The following is a 19363-nucleotide window of genomic DNA, read 5'->3' on the forward strand; positions in this document are numbered from 1 at the left end:
CTCACTTTTTTTTCATCACTCAAAACCCTACATGCTTAAGCAGGGGCGCTCAACTTCAGCCTTTATTGGCTAAAGATAATAATTTTCCTGGATACATTTCTGGTACACGATGCTAAACATATTGCATCCTTCAAACTAAGTGAGGTCGTGTTTTTGTCCCATGATTTCACTGGAATAAGGAAGCCACAAATGCACTAGAACGTATATAGGCTCAACTAAACATTTGGGTTTTCATGCAATCATCCACACAATTCTAACATGGAATCCTAATTACTCTTTACCAAATTTTTCTAAATTAAATCCTAAGTATTTTTGGCATGCAAAAATTTTTAAAATAGACCTAAATTAGGATATTAGGATTCTAAATATACTAAGATGTAACCAACTCCCTACCCCACATTTAATTCATGTAATTTCCCCATTGCATGTTATGCATGAAAATAAAAAAACATGAAATATAGAGAGAATTGGAACAAACTCTCCTGGGATAGCAGTTGCGAAGGTGGTTTTATTCAATTAAGCTCCATCCTTGAATGACTTTAGACATGGGAACAGCTCATCCATGCCTTGGTTGTCAAACATCTCGTGTGGTAGACTTGCAGACGACTCAATTATATAGGACAAAGCTCCTAGAAACCTTCAGAAGTGAATTTTTACGAAAAAGATGGACAACACTACCATTAATATGCCCAAAATAACTCTGGGATTCGAAAAATGTAATCGAACTCGGCGAGTATATTGTGTACTCGGCGAGTATATCGTGTACTCGGCGAGTATATTCCCAACTCACATTATTTTCGTGTAATTACCCATGTACTCGCCGAGTAGACTATGTGCATTCGGCGAGTAGGCGCTGAGTTGACAAAAATTTCCTGTTTGTTCACTTCTTGACTGAGGTGCTACATAGGGGTAATCCAGTGACTCTTCTTCTAAATTCTTCAGCAATAACACACTCAATCACTCCCAACTCTAACAGACTCGACCTTCATAGAAAAACATCGCACTCTCTTTCAAAACATTTCTCACTTGAATCTTGACCCTCAAGACTTCTAAATGCATCCTAACCTTCAAACCTGAAAAGAATGCAACCACAAGTGAAAGCAACCAAAACAAAAATCCTAAAAAAATGATCATCCAAGTTCAACAATGTTTCAAAACCAAACACAATAAAACAAAAAAAAATCACAAAACAACCAAATCTCAATCTTCCTCGTCCATATTAGCTCCCCTAGCACCACTTCCTCCCTCTTCATTGTTCCTGTGCATCCTCTCCTCCCAATTCATAATATAAGGATAATCGGGTCCGGGTCTCAGGGCGATATTCATTTGTTGGAAGATATAATCAAACGATTGATTATTGTAATTTACGTCTCTCCCAATATCATCCAAGTATCGACGATACTCAACTTGATTCCACCCATCATTCTCATCCTCCACAGGAATAACCGGTGGATCTTCTCGGACCCTTTCGCTCCTTTGCCTCACCTGCAGCCCCGACTCCTCTGGAATAACCACCTCATCCTCATGCGGAATGGTATACGAATTTCCAAAATTTTCCATAATTTGCGCCCTCCAATATAAAGTAGTGTTGAAAGGAGAGGGAGAAATGACGGTTAATGCCCTTGCTTCTTGCAAATCCAAGATCCTGTATGATCTCGCGAGTTTAGTAACGAACATCCCTCCATTGATTTTGGAGGTCACTTTGTCTTTGACTGCCCCGTCCGCGAGATATTTAGCCAGGCAGTAAGGAAGGTTGCAAAAAACATCGGGAGTAATGATGCTCCAAAGATAGAAGATATCAAGTGTCGGGACTTTATCATCGTCTTTCCTCATGTTGATTGTGCTGTCAATAAGGCGGTGAATAAGACGGTGAACTGGTGAACGGATGTGGCCCTCCTGCGCGGAAGATGGAATGTACACCCGGTTGGCAATAGTGTTCCACCAAGTGGAAGCAACAACCTCTTCGGGGAGGTCTTTGTGGCACTGCTCCAAAAAGCTTTCAAAGTCTTCATTTAGCATGGCACTTTGGTCATAAATGACAATCCTCCACGAAAGCTCAGCCATGTTGCATTGTCGCAGCTCCCCACCGAGTGAAAATGAAATAATATTGGGATTATAATACTCACTACCACCCCGGATTGAAATGGTAGCAAAGAATTCCCAACACAATTCCGCGTAAACCGGTTCTTGGATTTTGAACAATTGTAGCCAGCCATCATAAATGATGGTGGAATCTCCCACATCACAAGCCTTTATCAAGTATGGCGTTAATTCCTACTCCAACCCGACTTTTTCCAACCAGTCACAGTTTATGGTATTAGGGAGGTGGATCTCCTTCTGCTTTAACGCTTCCAGCCTGTTTTTAGCGCGTGCTTGTGAAGATTTATAGGTTATTTGGCGAAAAGAAAGCTATGGGATGTCTCCTTGGCTTCCCCCACGTGAAGTTTGGGCTCTCCTTGACATGGTTCCTGCAAAATAACATTCAGAAAGCACAAACAAACAACACCCAACAATTAAATTTCAATAATACAAATCTGTCAAAACACCTATTCTCCGAGTTGAAGAACTACTCAGCGAGTAGGAAAAACTTCGGGACCAGATTATCATCGAACCATTATAGGTCAGTCAAAACATCTAATCCTTCATTACGGTTTGCTGTACTAAGTCCATAAAACACAAATCCAAAAGAATTTTTTCCTAAAACCTCCTAATTCATACTAAATTCAAAACCCTAAAAATTGAGGAAACCCCAAATCTGATTTTTGGGTGAAATAAGGGATAAGAATTGATAAAGCTTTAACCTTTAACAAGTATTGGGAGTAAAGATCATACCTTTTTGCTTCAAAGATGAAGATTCAACAAAAAATGGAAGAAGTGGCTTGAGAGTAGATATGCATGGCGAGTATGAGGGTAATGTTTAGAATGAGTGAAAACCCTTATTTATAGATTATAAACTACTTGTGTAAATTTTTTACTTGCCAAGTAGAAAAGTCCTACTCGCTGAGTAGGTCCACGTATTCGCGAGTTTCTGGGTTTTTTAAGATGTACTCGCCGAGTATGCGTATAAACTCGGCGAGTAAGCCTTGCAGATTGAAAAAAAAAACTTAATTTTATTTTGTTTTTTAACACACCACCCCACACTCTAGGCATTGCTTGCCCTCAATCAATCATTTAAAACATATTTTCAGAGGAAGAGTGAAAATAAAACAGCACCTAAGAAATTAAAAAGAAAATAAAGGGAAAAGAAATGCTAACTCTAAACGCGGGTTGCCTCCAGGAAGTGCTTCTTTTGAAAGAGTCATTAGCTGGACTCCTCTCATGCTACGTTTGTGTCATTCCCTCCAGCAGCAGCCCTTCTTCTATGTCTTCATTCCTTAGGGCTCCTTCTTCATATCTTTTCACTCTATGTCCGTTTACCTTGAAAGGGGTACCATATTTTGATATTAACTCTATTGCACCATGTGGAAACACGTTCTTTACTAGAAAAGGACCATCCCATCTTGACTTGAGTTTTCCCGGAAAACGTTTTAGTCTTGAATTAAAAAGCAACGCCTTTTGCCCTTCATAAAACTCTTTATTACTCTTGATCCTCTTATCATGCCAACTTTTAGTTTTCTCCTTATATATTAAAGAACTAGTACAAGCATCATGTCTAAGTTCCTCAAGAGCATTCATTTGCATCAACCGGTTGTTCTTGAGCTTCGCGATGTTGAAGTTACACATTTTTAAAGCCCAAAAAGCTTTATGCTCGATCTCCACCGGTAAATGACATTGCTTTCCATAAACTAGGCTATATGGTTTAGTACCAATAGGTGTTTTGAAAGCTGTTCGGAAGGCCCAAAGTGCATCATCTATCTTGTCCGACCACTCTTTCTGGTTGCTCCCCACCTATCTTTCCAAGATTCTCTTCAAGGCTCTATTGGTCACTTCGGTTTGCCCACTCATTTGTGGATGGTAAGATGTAGAGAATTTATGAGTTACCCCATATTTCCTTAACACCTTATCTAGTTGATCATTGGCAAAATGAGTGCCTCGGTCACTTATAAGGGCTTTTAGGACTCCAAATCTTGAAAATAGCTTCTTCAAAAATCGCACTACCACCCGGGCATCATTAGTTGGTAATGCTTGTGCCTCCACCCATTTGGATACATAATCCACCGCCGCTAATATGTATTTGTTGCCTTTTGACATGAGAAACGGTCCCATGAAATCAATCCCTCAAACATCAAACACCTCGCCACTTGAATACTTTGTTGTGGCATTTCATTTTGGGATGAAATGTTTCCCGCTCATTGACATGCATCACATTCTTTAACAAATTGGGCTGCATCCTTAAAACTTGTGGGCCAATAAAACCCAATATTAAAGATCTTCTTAGCAGTGTAGTGTGCTCCATGATGTCCACCAGTCAGCCCGCTATGACAATGCTCCAAGATTTGTCGGCTTTCATTCCCGAACACACATCTTTGTATGATTCCGTCCGTGCAACTTCGGAAAAGATAGGGCTCATCCCAAAATTAATATTTTATTTCTGAAAAGAATTTCTTATTTTGCTAGCGGGTAAGATCTTTTGGGATGTACTTGCTAGCTAAGTAATTAGCTATGTCCGCGAACCATGGCTCTTCTCCGGTGGTCACCATAATATTCGTCCGGGAATTCATTTCCAAGTCTATCTTCTTGTAATTGCGGGTTTTCAAGCCTTGATAAGTGGTCAGCTGCTATGTTCTCCATTCCCTTCTTGTCGCGTATCTCGATGTCAAACTCTTGAAGAAGTACAACCCATCGTATCAATCTTGGCTTGGCATCCTACTTGGCAAACAAATACTTGATAGCAGAGTGGTCAGTAAAAACAGTTGTTTTAGATAAAACTAAATAATGACAGAATTTATCAAAGGCATACACCACAGCTAATAATTCTTTTTCGGTGGTGGTGTAACTCTCTTGGGCCAGATTTAGAGTTTTGCTTGCATAATAAATGGGTCGAAAGTGCTTATCAACCCTTTGACCAAGGACAGATCCTAAAGCAAAATCACTAGCATCACACATTATTTCAAATGGTAACTCCCAATTCGGGGCAATAATGATCGGGGCATTAATCAATTTATCTGGCAGGAGTTCAAATGCCTCTAAACATTCTTTAGTAAAATTGAATGGTGCTTCTTTTAAAAGAAATTATGTTAGAGGTCTAGTTATTTTAGAAAAATCTTTTATGAAACGCCGGTAAAAACCCGCATGTCCAAGAAAACTTCTAATGCCCTTTACATTAGTTGGTGGAGGTAATTTGGCAATGGTGTCAATCTTTGCCCGATCCACTTCAATTCCTGATTTGGAAACCTTGTGGCCTAGAACTATACCCTCCTTGACCATAAAGTGACATTTCTCCTAATTAAGAACTAAGTCGGTCTTTTCACACCTAGCAAGCATCAAATCAGTGTTAGTGAGACAATCATGGAAGGAAGATCCAAAAATAGAAAAATCATCCACAAGGACTTCCATGATTTTTCCACCATGTCGTGGAATATGGCTATCATGCACCGTTGAAATGTTGCAAGTGCATTGCATAACCCAAAGGGCATGCATCAATAAGCGAAAGTCCCACTTGGGCAAGTGAAAGTGGTCTTTACTTGGTCCATGGGGTCTATGGGTATTTGGTAATAACCCGAAAAGCCATCCAAAAACAATAGAAACTATGGCCCGATAACCATTCTAGCATTTGATCAATAAAAGGTAAGGGAAAATGGTCTTTACGAGTGGCATCGTTTAGCTTTCGATAATCGATGCACACTCTCCAACCGGTTACCGTTCGTGTCGGAATAAGCTCATTCTTCTCGTTGGTTATGACCATCATTACTCCTTTCTTGGGCACCACTTGGACCAGACTAACCCACAGACTGTCGGAAATAGAGTAAATGATCCCCGCATATAAGAGCTTGAATACTTCCTTCTTGACCACTTCTTGCATGTTTGGGTTTAATCTTCTTTGATGTTGTACAACCGGCTTGGATCCTTCATTCAGGATAATCTTGTGAGAACAATAAGAGGGACTTATTCCCTTGATGTCGGTAATGCTCCATGCTATGGCTTGTTTTCGCTTCTTCAATACTTGAACTAGTTCTTCTTTTTCAGATTCGGAGAGGTCAGAGGCTATTATAACTGGCTTTTGATGGCCATCTTCAAGGAAAGCATACTCCAAGTGATCTGGTAACGTTTTTAGCTAGGGTTTTTGGTTCTGCATGTTGGACTCACCGAGTACAGGAATGGAACTCGGCGAGTCAGATGCTGAATTGACGAATTCCACCTTTTCTGCTGTCACACCCCAAAACCACGAACGGTGGAAACGTTCAGGGGTGGAGGACGTCATGTACAGTATCACAACAGTGTAATATAATAAACAAGCAACAACATCATCTATTGCATTATAAGTAAAGTTTTAATACATGTGTGTTCTTTCATTGTAGTAAGACACCAAAATATACAATCAAAATAAAAGACGAGACTTGTCTGCTCCGTCTTCTCAAAACCTGGCCTCCGTACCTGTCTACTGATGACCTGAGAATACAAGTTATTTTGAAAGCGAGTATCAGCTTTAAAGCTGGTGAATTCATAAGTATATAAGTGTCATTGCCTTATTTGTGAAAATCTGTTATGAAGGCCATGTAAATCGTTAAATGAAAATGTTGATGTAAGTATGAAAAACCCTAGAAAATCCCTTATTTCCTATTAGTTTGAGATGTAGTCTTCAACCAAGACCCAAATGTTTTGTTTGTAAAATAATATTTTTTCCTTTCTATTGACTAGTACTAAAAGTGCTTAGTCTAACTTATCATTTATGTGAATATATCACAAAATAAAGTAAACAGGAAAAAGCATAATCATGTAAGTGTTATCCCTGGGTGACCAGGATTAACACGACATTGCCGAAGCGAAAGGTATACCCGCTGAACATCCGAAGATTGTCTACTCACCCTCTGTAGCGGCAGCAGGGTGGAGGGGGGTTAATCCCATAACAGCGTTAACCTAATGATCATCCGAAGAGTTTCATCTCATCCTTTATTGCAACAGGAGATGGAGGAATGGTTAGTTCCGTAACTGACTCCTAATATCAGAAACAACCTTAGACATCCATAGATGTTCATCACCCAGTGTTGCTAACAGCTGGGTTCCGAAATGGTTAGTCCCGTATAGACATCCCATTGAACTAGGATAGGCAGGAAAATTTACACAGAAGGTACGAATAAATCTTCCTAATAACTCTAGGTACAAGTATCCACGTAAGTGAATACAGGATAATGTATCTAAGTAACAGTATTCATGTATGGTATTCATGTAAGCGTATTGATGTATCATGTAATCCTAGGTAATTGTACTCATGTATCATGTAAGGTACTAGTATACACTCATGAATGAACTGACTCTTGTGTGATTCCTTGTAATAGGAATAATGTTTTGTTTCTTCTAACTATCCCTATGATAATTAACTGGAAAGTAATTGGTTGTTCAAGTAGATTTATACACCCTCGATACACCAGGGTGTGGGAAACTAAACGAAGGATGGAAACTATAACATCAATACATATATATAAGAACATATGTGTATAAGTGTAGTTTTGCTCAAGAAGGTAAAAAATAATGGTTTTGCAAGATATCTAGGAGTTTTGAACAATAATTAAGGGTGACTTGATGTCATTTTAATAAACATTTCAAAACTAATACTTTTGTTATCAAGGTATTTTGAGATAGAAAGCCATTTCATGTGTCACCTTTTGAAGTATGTGAAATCTACTTAGTGAAAACACAGTTATAAAATACATAAGATTGATTTAGACATACTGTTTTCTACTTGTATCCCCCCCCCCCCATAAAACATTTAAAATCATTTAAAACATTGATTAGGGGTATGAACTCACCTGAAGTTGGTAATTGGGATGAAGTGACGGTATAGGATGGCTAGGTATCAAGCAAGGACTCGTACACACACTACGATCCTAATGAACATATAATCACACATATATGCATTCAATTAGTCTTAAATCACTAATTGATAAAGTTAAGACATCCTAGGCATAATAAACAATTTATATAAGTGCTATAGGCCCTAAGGATTGCATCTAAGCTAATGTGGGACAAGGCACTTGTGTTTAGGGTTCCAAAGGACCCTATAATTGAGTTTACTCCTCATATACTAACACACATGGAGTTTACGGTTGTATACTCTTGAGTTTACGGCCGTAAACTCCCAAACATGTGTTTTTGGTGTGTTTTGACGTCTCAAATGCTTTCTAGAATTATTCTAACTTGGTCCTTGGAAGTGTTTAAGGTCTAGAAATACTCCAATTAGGAGTTTACGGCCCTGAGGCGAATCCCCTTAGAGTTTATGGCCGTAAACTCTAAGTATGGAGTGTTTTTGATGCTTTCAAGTCCCTTGCACTTGTGGTATAGGTTCTAGACTTTCATTCTAAGCATATGAAGGCATTAGGCACACCTTGGTGCCCCTTTTAGGAGTTTACAGCCCAGGAACCATGTCTTGGCCGTAAACTCACTTTGTTAAGTGATTTTGATGTGGTTTGGTCCCTCAATTAAGTGGGTAACAATTTCCTGTAAAGGTCTAGGGCTTTAGGTGTCATAAAAACACCCTTTTGTCCATTTCAATGGAGTTTACGGCCTAAGATACACTTGGGCCATAAACTCTCCTTTGTTTGTGTTCTTTGATGTGTTCAATGCCCTAGATCTAATGGGAACAAGTCTAGGTAATTGTCTAAGGCTTTAGGAGCCTTAAAAGTACCATTTAGTGTTTGAATTTGGAGTTTACGGCCTATGATAATCTAGGGCCGTAAACTCCCAAACTTGGGTGGATTTTGGTTGTTTTCTTATTCCTAACATGCATACATATGAGTCTAAGGCTTTAGCATAACACAAGGGTCGGTTTTGGCTTCGTTTCGGGAGTTTACCGCCCAAGAACACCTTGGGGAGTAAACTCCTAGATCTAATGATTTAGCCATCTAAATCATGTTACAAGCATATAATATGCATTCTAACACTACTAGAAAGAGGTACTCACGATTTGGGATAAAAACCCGAAGATCCGTGAGAGAGAAAATGGCTTTTCTCTAGTTGGAAATGTGAATAATGAATGAATTTAGTTCAGAATTCTATTTATAGTCCTGAGATATTTTGCCAGAAAATATTTTTATTCCTGAAATGAACTCTAATGTAATAGAGTGTTGGAATAACAGTGTTGGACAAAACCCTAGTGCACCCACTCTCATGATATTTCCTGAAGTGAAAACCCTGATTTACTCAAACTTACGCGAAAAGTCCGAAAATCAAATGTGACTGCTATAACTTCTATTGAAGTGATATAGTTTGTACAGAATGGAAATTTCGGGTTGTCACATCATCCCCCCGTTAGAAGGAATTTCGTTCCGAAATTAGAGTTTAGGCAAGGAAATAGGTACGAATGATCGAGTCGTTATGTGTACTTCCTAATCGATTGGTTCTCACGCTCTTAAGTGAAATCGGGTTCTCGATTGGTATTCCAACGAACCTTCACTAATGGGCGACGAAGTTGCTTCGTCCGCTTGACCACTCGGTCGAGGGTCACTACGGTTCAAATACGAAGGCAAGGAGCTCGTAAATCTCGATTTTGTTGAGAGGGCTTAAGAAAGTCCTAACGGAAAGATATTGTTTCAAGTTCGAGACGCGAAGGGGAAAATGTACATTACTGAGTTCGCGGAGTAGGTCTAGTTTGTGAGATGCAGGACCGATTCTGGTAAGAATCTCGGAGGTCCTAACTATATTGGATTTAGCTTTCCACGCATTACAAAGCGTATTTAAGTTGTTCCCAGAGTGGGTTTTCCTAAAGAATTTAGTCTCTCACTTGGAATTCCAAAGGTTCTTTCTCTCGCTTACTTCCCAGTCAAGGGCCATCCCTTGTTGGGTCAAAGTCAAAAGGGTTCCTGAAGTTTGCGGGGAGTTCCAAATGGACTATGATAGTAGGTCTGTAAGACCTAGAATTTGGTGAATTTCCCATCGGTGTCTATGGTGCCGACAATTTCCAACAGTTTTGGATAATTTGACAGAGTACTCAAGAATTTCCACAACACCAATAGTGTGTCTCAGGCAATTTGTCTCTAAATTCCAAAACTCTTGTTCAGAGAACTTTGTGAAGAGTGTCTCCGAGGGTAATGTTTCTATAGGTTCTTTCTTACTACGAGGGTAGATAAGTAGTCATTATATGGAGAAATGACGAACTGGTCCTAGTAAGAAAGGTGTACTCCACTCATTTAGCTCATGAATACTATGGGCGTATTGGTCCTATCTGAGGGGTATCACTACGGACTCGAAGTGTCCGTATCGAGTTCGGAGGGTAGTCTTTAGGACTTCCTTCCCTAACACTCGAACTAGTGATATTCGGATCTCGGGTCCATTTCTGAAAGTAACACTTTCCCTGTGGTTGCTCAATTAGCTTATCTAAGCGAGGCAAAGATAACGATTTCTAAAGGAAATCTAAACGAAGTCTCCGGTCGTCGAGGTACATATGATGCACTCCATCGACTTCTGGTAAGAATAGACCAGAGCTCTCAAGGGTGAGAAGCCTGGTCTTCAAATTCTATTGTTGAGTAGTTCGTGGTGTTGTCTGGACTGTTCTTGTATCTTCCGTAGGTGTTTAGACTAAAGGCGATCTGGTTATAAGAGTCATACTGGGTTCTAAGTTGGTTCTTATGCCAATGCAATTTCTCAAACTCCTGGACAGTCTATGTCCTGAAGTTCGTATTAGAATTGATACGTGATTCAATGATCACAATTTCGTGTATATGAGTCGTATATAATTAAGACTGAACAGGTAGTCGAATAACTGATTCTTCCTTAATCCCACATCCCATCGAGGGAAAAGAAATTAAAGTGGAATCATCAATTCTAAACCTATAGAACATTAATTATATATCACTCTCATGTATACATTCTTCAGTGATAGATCAACCGTATGAATCCTGAAATTGAACTTGACGTACCGCACGAGCGATAATGTAGGGATCCTTCGGAAAGGAAAAGAACTATAAGGTACTCCTGTCATGAGTACTTCGGTGTTCTGATATGACGACTTCACCAAAAGACGTTTACTGAGAAAGAGATGTACTTATGAAGGTGGTATTGCGAGGATCGAATTTAATCGAGTCATGTGATAATGTCGGAAACATATGGGAACTAAAGACATTAGATTTAAACATAAGGCGCTACAGACAAAACACAACAGCGCAACCATTAACAAGTTACTGTACTTAGGATTTATTACAAGACTATTGATGCGAAACAAGGTATGCTACAAAAGACAAGTATACGCAGCACGAGCATCCTTAAACGGATGGAATCCCGCAAAAGATAAGACTCTGGTTGCACTAGCTTTGGGATGGTTCATAAGTTTGTTACAACGAAACGCCTAAATCACATTAATGTGGGTCCGGAGTAGACTCTCCTGCGGTGGTGGTTGGTAGTAGACTTTCGACTGTGCTAATAATTGCTGCCTCTGGGCAGTTCCTCTTGTAGTGACCTATTTTGCCACAACCGTAGCAAGTTTGGTTTACTTTGGCGCTGGGTACTTGGTTGTTCAGCCTTGTTAGGCTCTTGCAGTAACGTTGGGTGTGACCCTTTCTGTTGCAGTGTGAGCACTGCATCTCCCCACAAGGTCCATGGTGGTGAAAATTGCATTGGATGCATTTTGGGAGATTTCCAGCATAAAGCTTGGTTGATTTAGGGACAATTGGGATGTCCGAAGGGATGGTAGTTGGAGGTGTTGATGTTGTGGCTGTGAAGGTTGTCACTGGTGGTTGTTTCCTGTTCGCCCTTCGAAGCGACTTGTCCTTAGGTTTGTTCCAAGACTTCCATTTGTTACCCTTGGTCTTAGGACTCGGGGTATCGTGGTAGTTAGTTGCTTGCTGGGGTACTGGATTGTTACTTGGATTGGCATTGTTGTTAACAGTCCCGCTAACATTCGCATTGTTAGCGTTCAGATGGGTTAGAATAGCTGACACGGCAGCCGAGACTGCAGCTTGAAAGGTAGCTGCATCAATCTGAAGAGTTGGTGGTTTGTTGATGGGCTGATCATTTTTCTTCGGCGACATGATTCTGTTACACCAAAAGAAAATGAATCTTGTGAGCAAAAATGTTTGAACCCAGACGTAGTTCGATTGCTCATGAAAAGAATAGAAGTATGCTTTCTAAGGTTCGACCTACATCCCTATGATGTTGTCCTAGCACGGAATGGAAGGGTGTACACGAAGGTTTGACCTACATCCCTATGATGCTGTCCTAGCAAAGATTAGAAGTAAGTTCGTACAATGTCTCAAGACATTTTTCGTTCTAATCGAGATATCGCTGGTTGGCGTATAACATGATCCAACCAATAAAAGGGACTCGGAGATGACTCCGGAGTTAAATGGCTAAAGTCCAATGACTTGACTAGAGCACGTTTCAAATAGACTCAAGTGGAAGTATGATAAGAGTATTTGAATAATGAATGACACAGAAGTTAGCCGACTGTCAATATCTTTGATATTCATGACGTACATGTTCGGGAAAATGACTTTGTAAGAGATCTTACATCATATCCAGAGAAGATATTTCTTGACAGCTTAAAGACCTAACGAAAGTACTTACAGTACAAGATAGTTTTATAGAGATTGCCACATCGGGCATAGACAGGAACAAGATTCCTTTCTAACAAGGAATATAAAGTAAATCATCCACTACTGGTGACGGTCATCACTTTGGTGAACTCTCAGTTCAACCAGTTGGCGTTCCACGTCAAGTAGGTGTCTTTCGTACACCCTCTGGCGTACTCGAAGTTTAATGACTTCGGCTCGTGATTCAGCCAGTGCTTGAAGCAGGGTTTCATGGTCTCTCTCAGACCTCTCACGAGCATGTTCGAGGCGACTGGTGCGAAGCATATGCATTCCTCCATTTGTATCAACTTCTGCGATACGTTGTAGAGCTGTCCTGCCCTGAATTTCGTTTCGGGCAACTCTTCAGATCAGAATTCGCATGTTCTGTCTGCTGAGCCCCGCTTGCTCAGGTCATAGAAGCTTCAGTCACCATTAAATGGCATGGGCTGATCTTGTTCTTGGCTCCATGTTTCCAAACATTCCACTCACTCAGGCGTCGGGCCATGAAAAGCCGGACGAGGGTTAGGAATCAGAAAGGGAGCTTCCTGGGGTAAGTTCTCAACCTCGGGTTCGGAGATGGCATCGTCTGAAAGGTCGTCAGCATGGTGATCATTCAGAGGGATTGGATGATCATCATCTGGTTCTTCTCCAAACCATCCAGCAATCACTTCGTTCAGAAGGAACAGGTTGTCGTGGGGATGGAATCCAGCCATGTTATCTACGCGAGAACTGAGGTAAGAAAATAATTATTAGATGAACTATCTAGATAATTATTTAGGAAATCTTCATTAGTTCCATCGCTATTTGTAAAGTGCATACCAGTTATATTTAATCAACACAGGATAGGCCTTCGAATAAGTGACCTCAACTCCAAATTCACAAGGAATACGGGTAAAGCAAAAATTTCACCGATTCTAAGTCTATAACATCCTAGTTACATATAACTTTAGCATATCCACATAGCAATTATCAACTTAGGAATGAAGATTCCATTTTATTTCTCAAGTATAAAGTACTTATAGTAACACAAAATACCTCTATGGTATTTTAGACTTAGGTTCTATTATAATGTTCTCATTATGGTAATGTTGGTAAGTTTTTAGACTTGTTGCCATATCACAACCATTCTTGGGTATATGCTAACCACTCCTCGGACCAGCATAGTTGATCAAGCTATGCCATTCCCAAGACTGATCATATATCCCAAGGCTTACTTGTGATATTCAACAATCGTAATACTTTTGTTCTTGTCATTGTGACACTGATTTTAGTATGAATGCAGGCACGTATACTTACTTAAATATTTTATTATTTATAAGTATAACTCTTAAACAGAGTGTTTTAATCCCATGTATTTATAGTTAGTATATCTTTTATGGGTTGATATACTATATTCACTATAAACAATGCTATGATACCAATCTGTCACACCCCAAAACCACGAACGGCGGAAACGTTCAGGGGTGGAGGACGTCATGTACAGTATCACAACAGTGTAATATAATAAACAAGCAACAACATCATCCATTGCATTATAAGTAAAGTTTTAATACATGTGTGTTCTTTCATTTTATTAAGACACCAAAATATACAATCAAAATAAAAGACGAGACTTGTCTGCTCCGTCTTCTCAAAACCTGGCCTCTGTACCTGTCTACGGATGACCTAAGAATACAAGTTATTTTGAAAGCGAGTATCAGCTTTAAAGCTGGTGAATTCATAAGTATATAAGTGTCATTGCCTTATTTGTGAAAATCTGTTATGAAGGCCATGTAAATCGTTAAATGAAAATGTTGATGTAAGTATGAAAAACCCTAGAAAATCCCTTATTTCCTATCAGTTTGAGATGTAGTCTTCAACCAAGAACCAAATGTTTTGTTTGTAAAATGATATTTTTTTCCTTTCTATTGACTAGTACTAAAGGTGCTTAGTCTAACTCATCATTTATGTGAATATATCACAAAATAAAGTAAACAGGAAAAAACATAATCATGTAAGTGTTATCCCTGGGTGACCAGGATTAACACGACATTGCCGAAGCGAAAGGTATACCCGATGAACATCCGAAGATTGTCCACTCACCCTCTGTAGCGGCAGCAGGGTGGAGGGGGGTTAATCCCATAACAGCGTTAACCTAATGATCATCCGAAGAGTTTCATCTCATCCTTTGTTGCAACAGGAGATGGAGGAATGGTTAGTTCCGTAACTGACTCCTAATATCAGAAACAACCTTAGACATCCATAGATGTTCATCACCCAGTGTTGCTAACAGCTGGGTTCCGGAATGGTTAGTCCCGTATAGACATCCCATTGAACTGGGATAGGCAGGAAAATTTACACATAAGGTACGAATAAATCTTCCTAATAACTCTAGGTACAAGTATCCACATAAGTGAATACAGGATAATGTATCTAAGTAACAGTATTCATGTATGGTATTCATGTAAGCGTATTCATGTATCATGTAATCCTAGGTAATTATACTCATGTATCATGTAAGGTACTGGTATACACTCATGAATGAACTGACTCTTGTGTGATTCCTTGTAATAGGAATAATGTTTTGTTTCTTCTAACTATCCCTATGATAATTAACTGGAAAGTAATTGGTTGTTCAAGTAGATTTATACACCCTCGATACACCAGGGTTTGGGAAACTAAGCGAAGGATGGAAACTATAACATCAATACATATATATAAGAACATATGTGTATAAGTGTAGTTTTGCTCAAGAAGGTAAAAAATAATGGTTTTGCAAGATATCTAGGAGTTTTGAACAATAATTAAGGGTGACTTGATGTCATTTTAATAAACATTTCAAAACTAATACTTTTGTTATCAAGGTATTTTGAGATAGAAAGCCATTTCATGTGTCACCTTTTGAAGTATGTGAAATCTACTTAGTGAAAACATAGTTATAAAATACATAAGATTGATTTAGACATACTGTTTTCTACTTGTATCCCCCCCCCCATAAAACATTTAAAATCATTTAAAACATTGATTAGGGGTATGAACTCACCTGAAGTTGGTAATTGGGATAAAGTGACGGTATAGGATGGCTAGGTATCAAGCAAGGACTCGTACACACACTACAATCCTAATGAACATATAATCACACATATATGCATTCAATTAGTCTTAAATCACTAATTGATAAAGTTAAGACATCCTAGGCATAATAAACAATTTATATAAGTGCTATAGGCCCTAAGGATTGCATCTAAGCTAATGTGGGACAAGGCACTTGTGTTTAGGGTTCCAAAGGACCCTATAATTGAGTTTACTCCTCATATACTAACACACATGGAGTTTACGGTTGTATACTCTTGAGTTTACGGCCGTAAACTCCCAAACATGTGTGTTTGGTGTGTTTTGAAGTCTCAAATGCTTTCTAGAATTATTCTAACTTGGTGGATAAGTCCTTGGAAGTGTTTAAGGTCTAGAAATACTCCAATTAGGAGTTTACAGCCCTGAGGCGAATCCCCTTAGAGTTTACGGCCGTAAACTCTAAGTATGGAGTGTTTTTGATGCTTTCAGGTCCCTTGCACTTGTGGTATAGGTTCTAGACTTTCATTCTAAGCATATGAAGGCATTAGGCACACCTTGGTGCCCCTTTTAGGAGTTTACAGCCCAGGAACCATGTCTTGGCTGTAAACTCACTTTGTTAGGTGATTATGATGTGGTTTGGTCCCTCAATTAAGTGGGTAACAATTTCTTGTAAAGGTCTAGGGCTTTAGGTGTCATAAAGACACCCTTTTGTCCATTTCAATGGAGTTTACGGCCTAAGATACACTTGGGCCGTAAACTCTCCTTTGTTTGTGTTCTTTGATGTGTTCAATTCCCTAGATCTAATGGGAACAAGTCTAGGTAATTGTCTAAGGCTTTAGGAGCCTTAAAAGTACCATTTAGTGTTTGAATTTGGAGTTTACGTCCTATGATAATCTAGGGCCGTAAACTCCCAAACTTGGGTGGATTTTGGTTGTTTTCTTGTTCCTAACATGCATACATATGAGTCTATGGCTTTAGCATAACACAAGGGTTGGTTTTGGCTTCGTTTCGGGAGTTTACCGCCCAAGAACACCTTGGGGATTAAACTCCTAGATCTATTGATTTAGCCATCTAAATCATGTTACAAGCATCTAATAAGCATTCTAACACTACTAGAAAGAGGTACTCACGATTTGGGATAAAAACCCGAAGATCCGTGAGAGAGAAAATGGCTTTTCTCTAGTTGGAAATGTGAATAATGAATGAATTTAGTTCAGAATTCTATTTATAGTCCTGAGATATTTTGCCAGAAAATATTTTTATTCCTGAAATGAACTCTAATGTAATAGAGTTTTGGAATAACAGTGTTGCACAAAACCCTAGTGCACCCACTCTCCTGACATTTCCTGAAGTGAAAACCCTGATTTACTCAAACTTACGCGAAAAGTCCGAAAATCAATTGTGACTGCTATAACTTCTATTGAAATGATATAGTTTGTACAGAATGGAAATTTCGGGTTGTCACATCTGCACATGAACTCGGTGAGTAGATCGGCCCTACTCGTCGAGTAGCTTTATTAGACTACCTTATTAATTCTTCATACTCCGCTTCTTCCAGCAGCCTCTCGATCTACATTTGGTCTTTTTCAGCATCAAATTCGTCATCAAAGACAGCGGACTTGTTGGAATCTTCATTATCACACTCTTCCATCAACTCATCAAACATATCTATCCAGAATGCCATGTCATCACTATTCCTCGCATACTTCATAGCTTGATCAACCTCGAAGGTGACTGAATCTTCTCCTACCTGTAAAGTAAGCTTTGAGTCTCTCATGTCCACTATAGCACTTGTCGTGTTGATGAAGGGTCTTCCTAGGATGATCGGGACTTGAGGATCTGCCTCCATGTCTAGAATTATAAAATCTACAGGAAATACAAACTTATCCACTTTAACCAATATGTCCTCACACATTCCTCTTGGAAATGTGACAGTCTTGTTTGCCAACTGAATTGCCATGCGAATTGGCCTTGGTTCTGGGAGATCTAATTTCTTAAAGAATAAGTAGGGCATGAGGTTCACACTTTCTCCCGAATCAGCTAACGCATGGATGGTGGCCAAGTTGCCAAATTGGCAAGGCAAAGTCAAGTTCCGCGGGTCACCTTCCTTCTTTGGTAATTTGTTTAACATGGCAGCTGAGCAGTTTTCATTAAGAATCACTTCTTTCACCTTCTCCATCTTCCTTTTATTTGTTAGAAGATCTTTGAGGAACTTTGCATATTTTGGCATTTGAGCGACGACTTCAATGAAGGGTATGTTGATTTGCAGAGCTTTGATGTGATTCAAAAACTTCTGGTACTCCTCTTCTTGCTTTTCCCTCTTAACTCAGGCTGGGTATGGCATTGGAGGCTGAAAGGGCCTTTCAGAAACGTCTTCTTTCAAGTTTTGCAATGGACTCGTCGAGTCCATATTCTGGACTCGGCGAGTAGTTTCTCTGTCATGCATATTTTCGCTTTGTTCCCGTTTTTCTGCGTCCTCCTTTTGTAAGTCTTTGGGAGCTTCATTCTGAATGGGTGCTAGAGGAGTAATTATCTTCCCACTTCTTGTTGTGACTATGTTTGTGCGTGTGCCTCATGGGTTGTTTTCGGTTTTACTAGGGAGTTCACCGGGTGATCTTTGGTTGATTTGTTGAGCAAGTTGCCCAAGCTGCATTTCAATGTTGTGGATAGATGCTTGCTAATTTCTAAGTATGGTTTTTGTTTCTTAGATTGCAGCATCATGATCATTGTGTCTCTTTTCTAAAGCAGCTACAAATTTGGTGAGCATTTCTTCCAAACTTGGTTTTCTTTCTTGTGTCGGCTCCTCCTTTATGTAAAAACCCTTTCCCTTTTGCTTGTACTTCTCCTCCTTATGCTTCTTGTACTCGTCATAAGCGAGCCACTCCTTCTTTGGTTTGCGCCAATCTTCATCATATCGGTCCACACTTGAGTAACAAACTTGCACCTTTTTGTTGCCATTTTCATCCAAGTCGCAGTCTCTAGTAAGATGAGGCCCATTGCAATTCTTACAACCCACCCAAATAGCATGGATCATTTGATCCATTTTATCCATCCTCCTATCCATGGTTTTTAGCATAGCCATGACCGCTGACAAGTCTTCTGTAGCTGCATAGGCGACTCCCCTAGTAACATCATTTCTTGGATTATGGTATTCTCTAGAATGCTTAGAGAATTCTTCAATCAATTCCTTGATCACCGGGAGTGGCTTCTTTGTGAGCGGGCCTTGCGAGTCAAGTAACTGCCTGGTTGTGAAATTGACTCCATCATAGAAGATGGAGACTTCTTTTTGGCTATTAAGGTCATGGTGTGGGCAATTCCTTAGCAGGCTCTTGTACCTCTCCCAACCTTCATATAGTGACTCCCCAACTTGTTGTTCAAAGTTAGCAATGGCCTTCTTCAACTTGGTTATTTTGTAAGGTGGGCAAAAGTGATCAATAAATTCTTCTTTCATGCGAAGTAGCTGGGTCTCACGAGGTACATTTGGAACATTAATGTAATCAGCTACATCATTGACTTCATCCAAGTGCTTGTAAGCATCTTTGTGGTCTTTTCCATAGAAAAGAATCTCCTTTAGTTGAGCGAGTATGTGACTCTTTAGTTCGAAAGTAGCAGTAGCGGTAATTGTGGGTTGCACAAGTCCCCGGCCGGTATTA

General features: G+C 39.6%; 2 protein-coding genes and 1 non-coding gene across 3 annotated transcripts; 1 reads left to right on the plus strand and 2 right to left on the minus strand.

The window, feature by feature from the left end:
• Positions 1–3321: 3321 nt before the first annotated feature.
• On the minus strand, positions 3322–3723 carry LOC145010425 (uncharacterized). The gene has a single exon (XM_078968967.1). It carries the CDS (start codon positions 3721–3723, stop codon positions 3322–3324), a length of 402 nt encoding a protein of 133 aa, XP_078825093.1.
• A 13557-nt stretch (positions 3724–17280) lies between these two features.
• Positions 17281–17940, minus strand: LOC145010426 (uncharacterized). The gene has a single exon (XM_078968969.1). It carries the CDS (start codon positions 17938–17940, stop codon positions 17281–17283), a length of 660 nt encoding a protein of 219 aa, XP_078825095.1.
• Positions 17941–19006: 1066 nt separating this feature from the next.
• Positions 19007–19113, plus strand: LOC145013598 (small nucleolar RNA R71). The gene has a single exon (XR_013665147.1). It is a non-coding gene; the product is annotated as a small nucleolar RNA R71 (small nucleolar RNA).
• The last annotated feature ends 250 nt before the right edge of the window (positions 19114–19363 follow it).

This window comes from Lactuca saligna, chromosome 8 (genome assembly GCF_052625555.1).
Source record: "Lactuca saligna cultivar CGN05327 chromosome 8, ASM5262555v1, whole genome shotgun sequence".
Classification (NCBI taxonomy): Eukaryota; Viridiplantae; Streptophyta; class Magnoliopsida; order Asterales; family Asteraceae; genus Lactuca; species Lactuca saligna.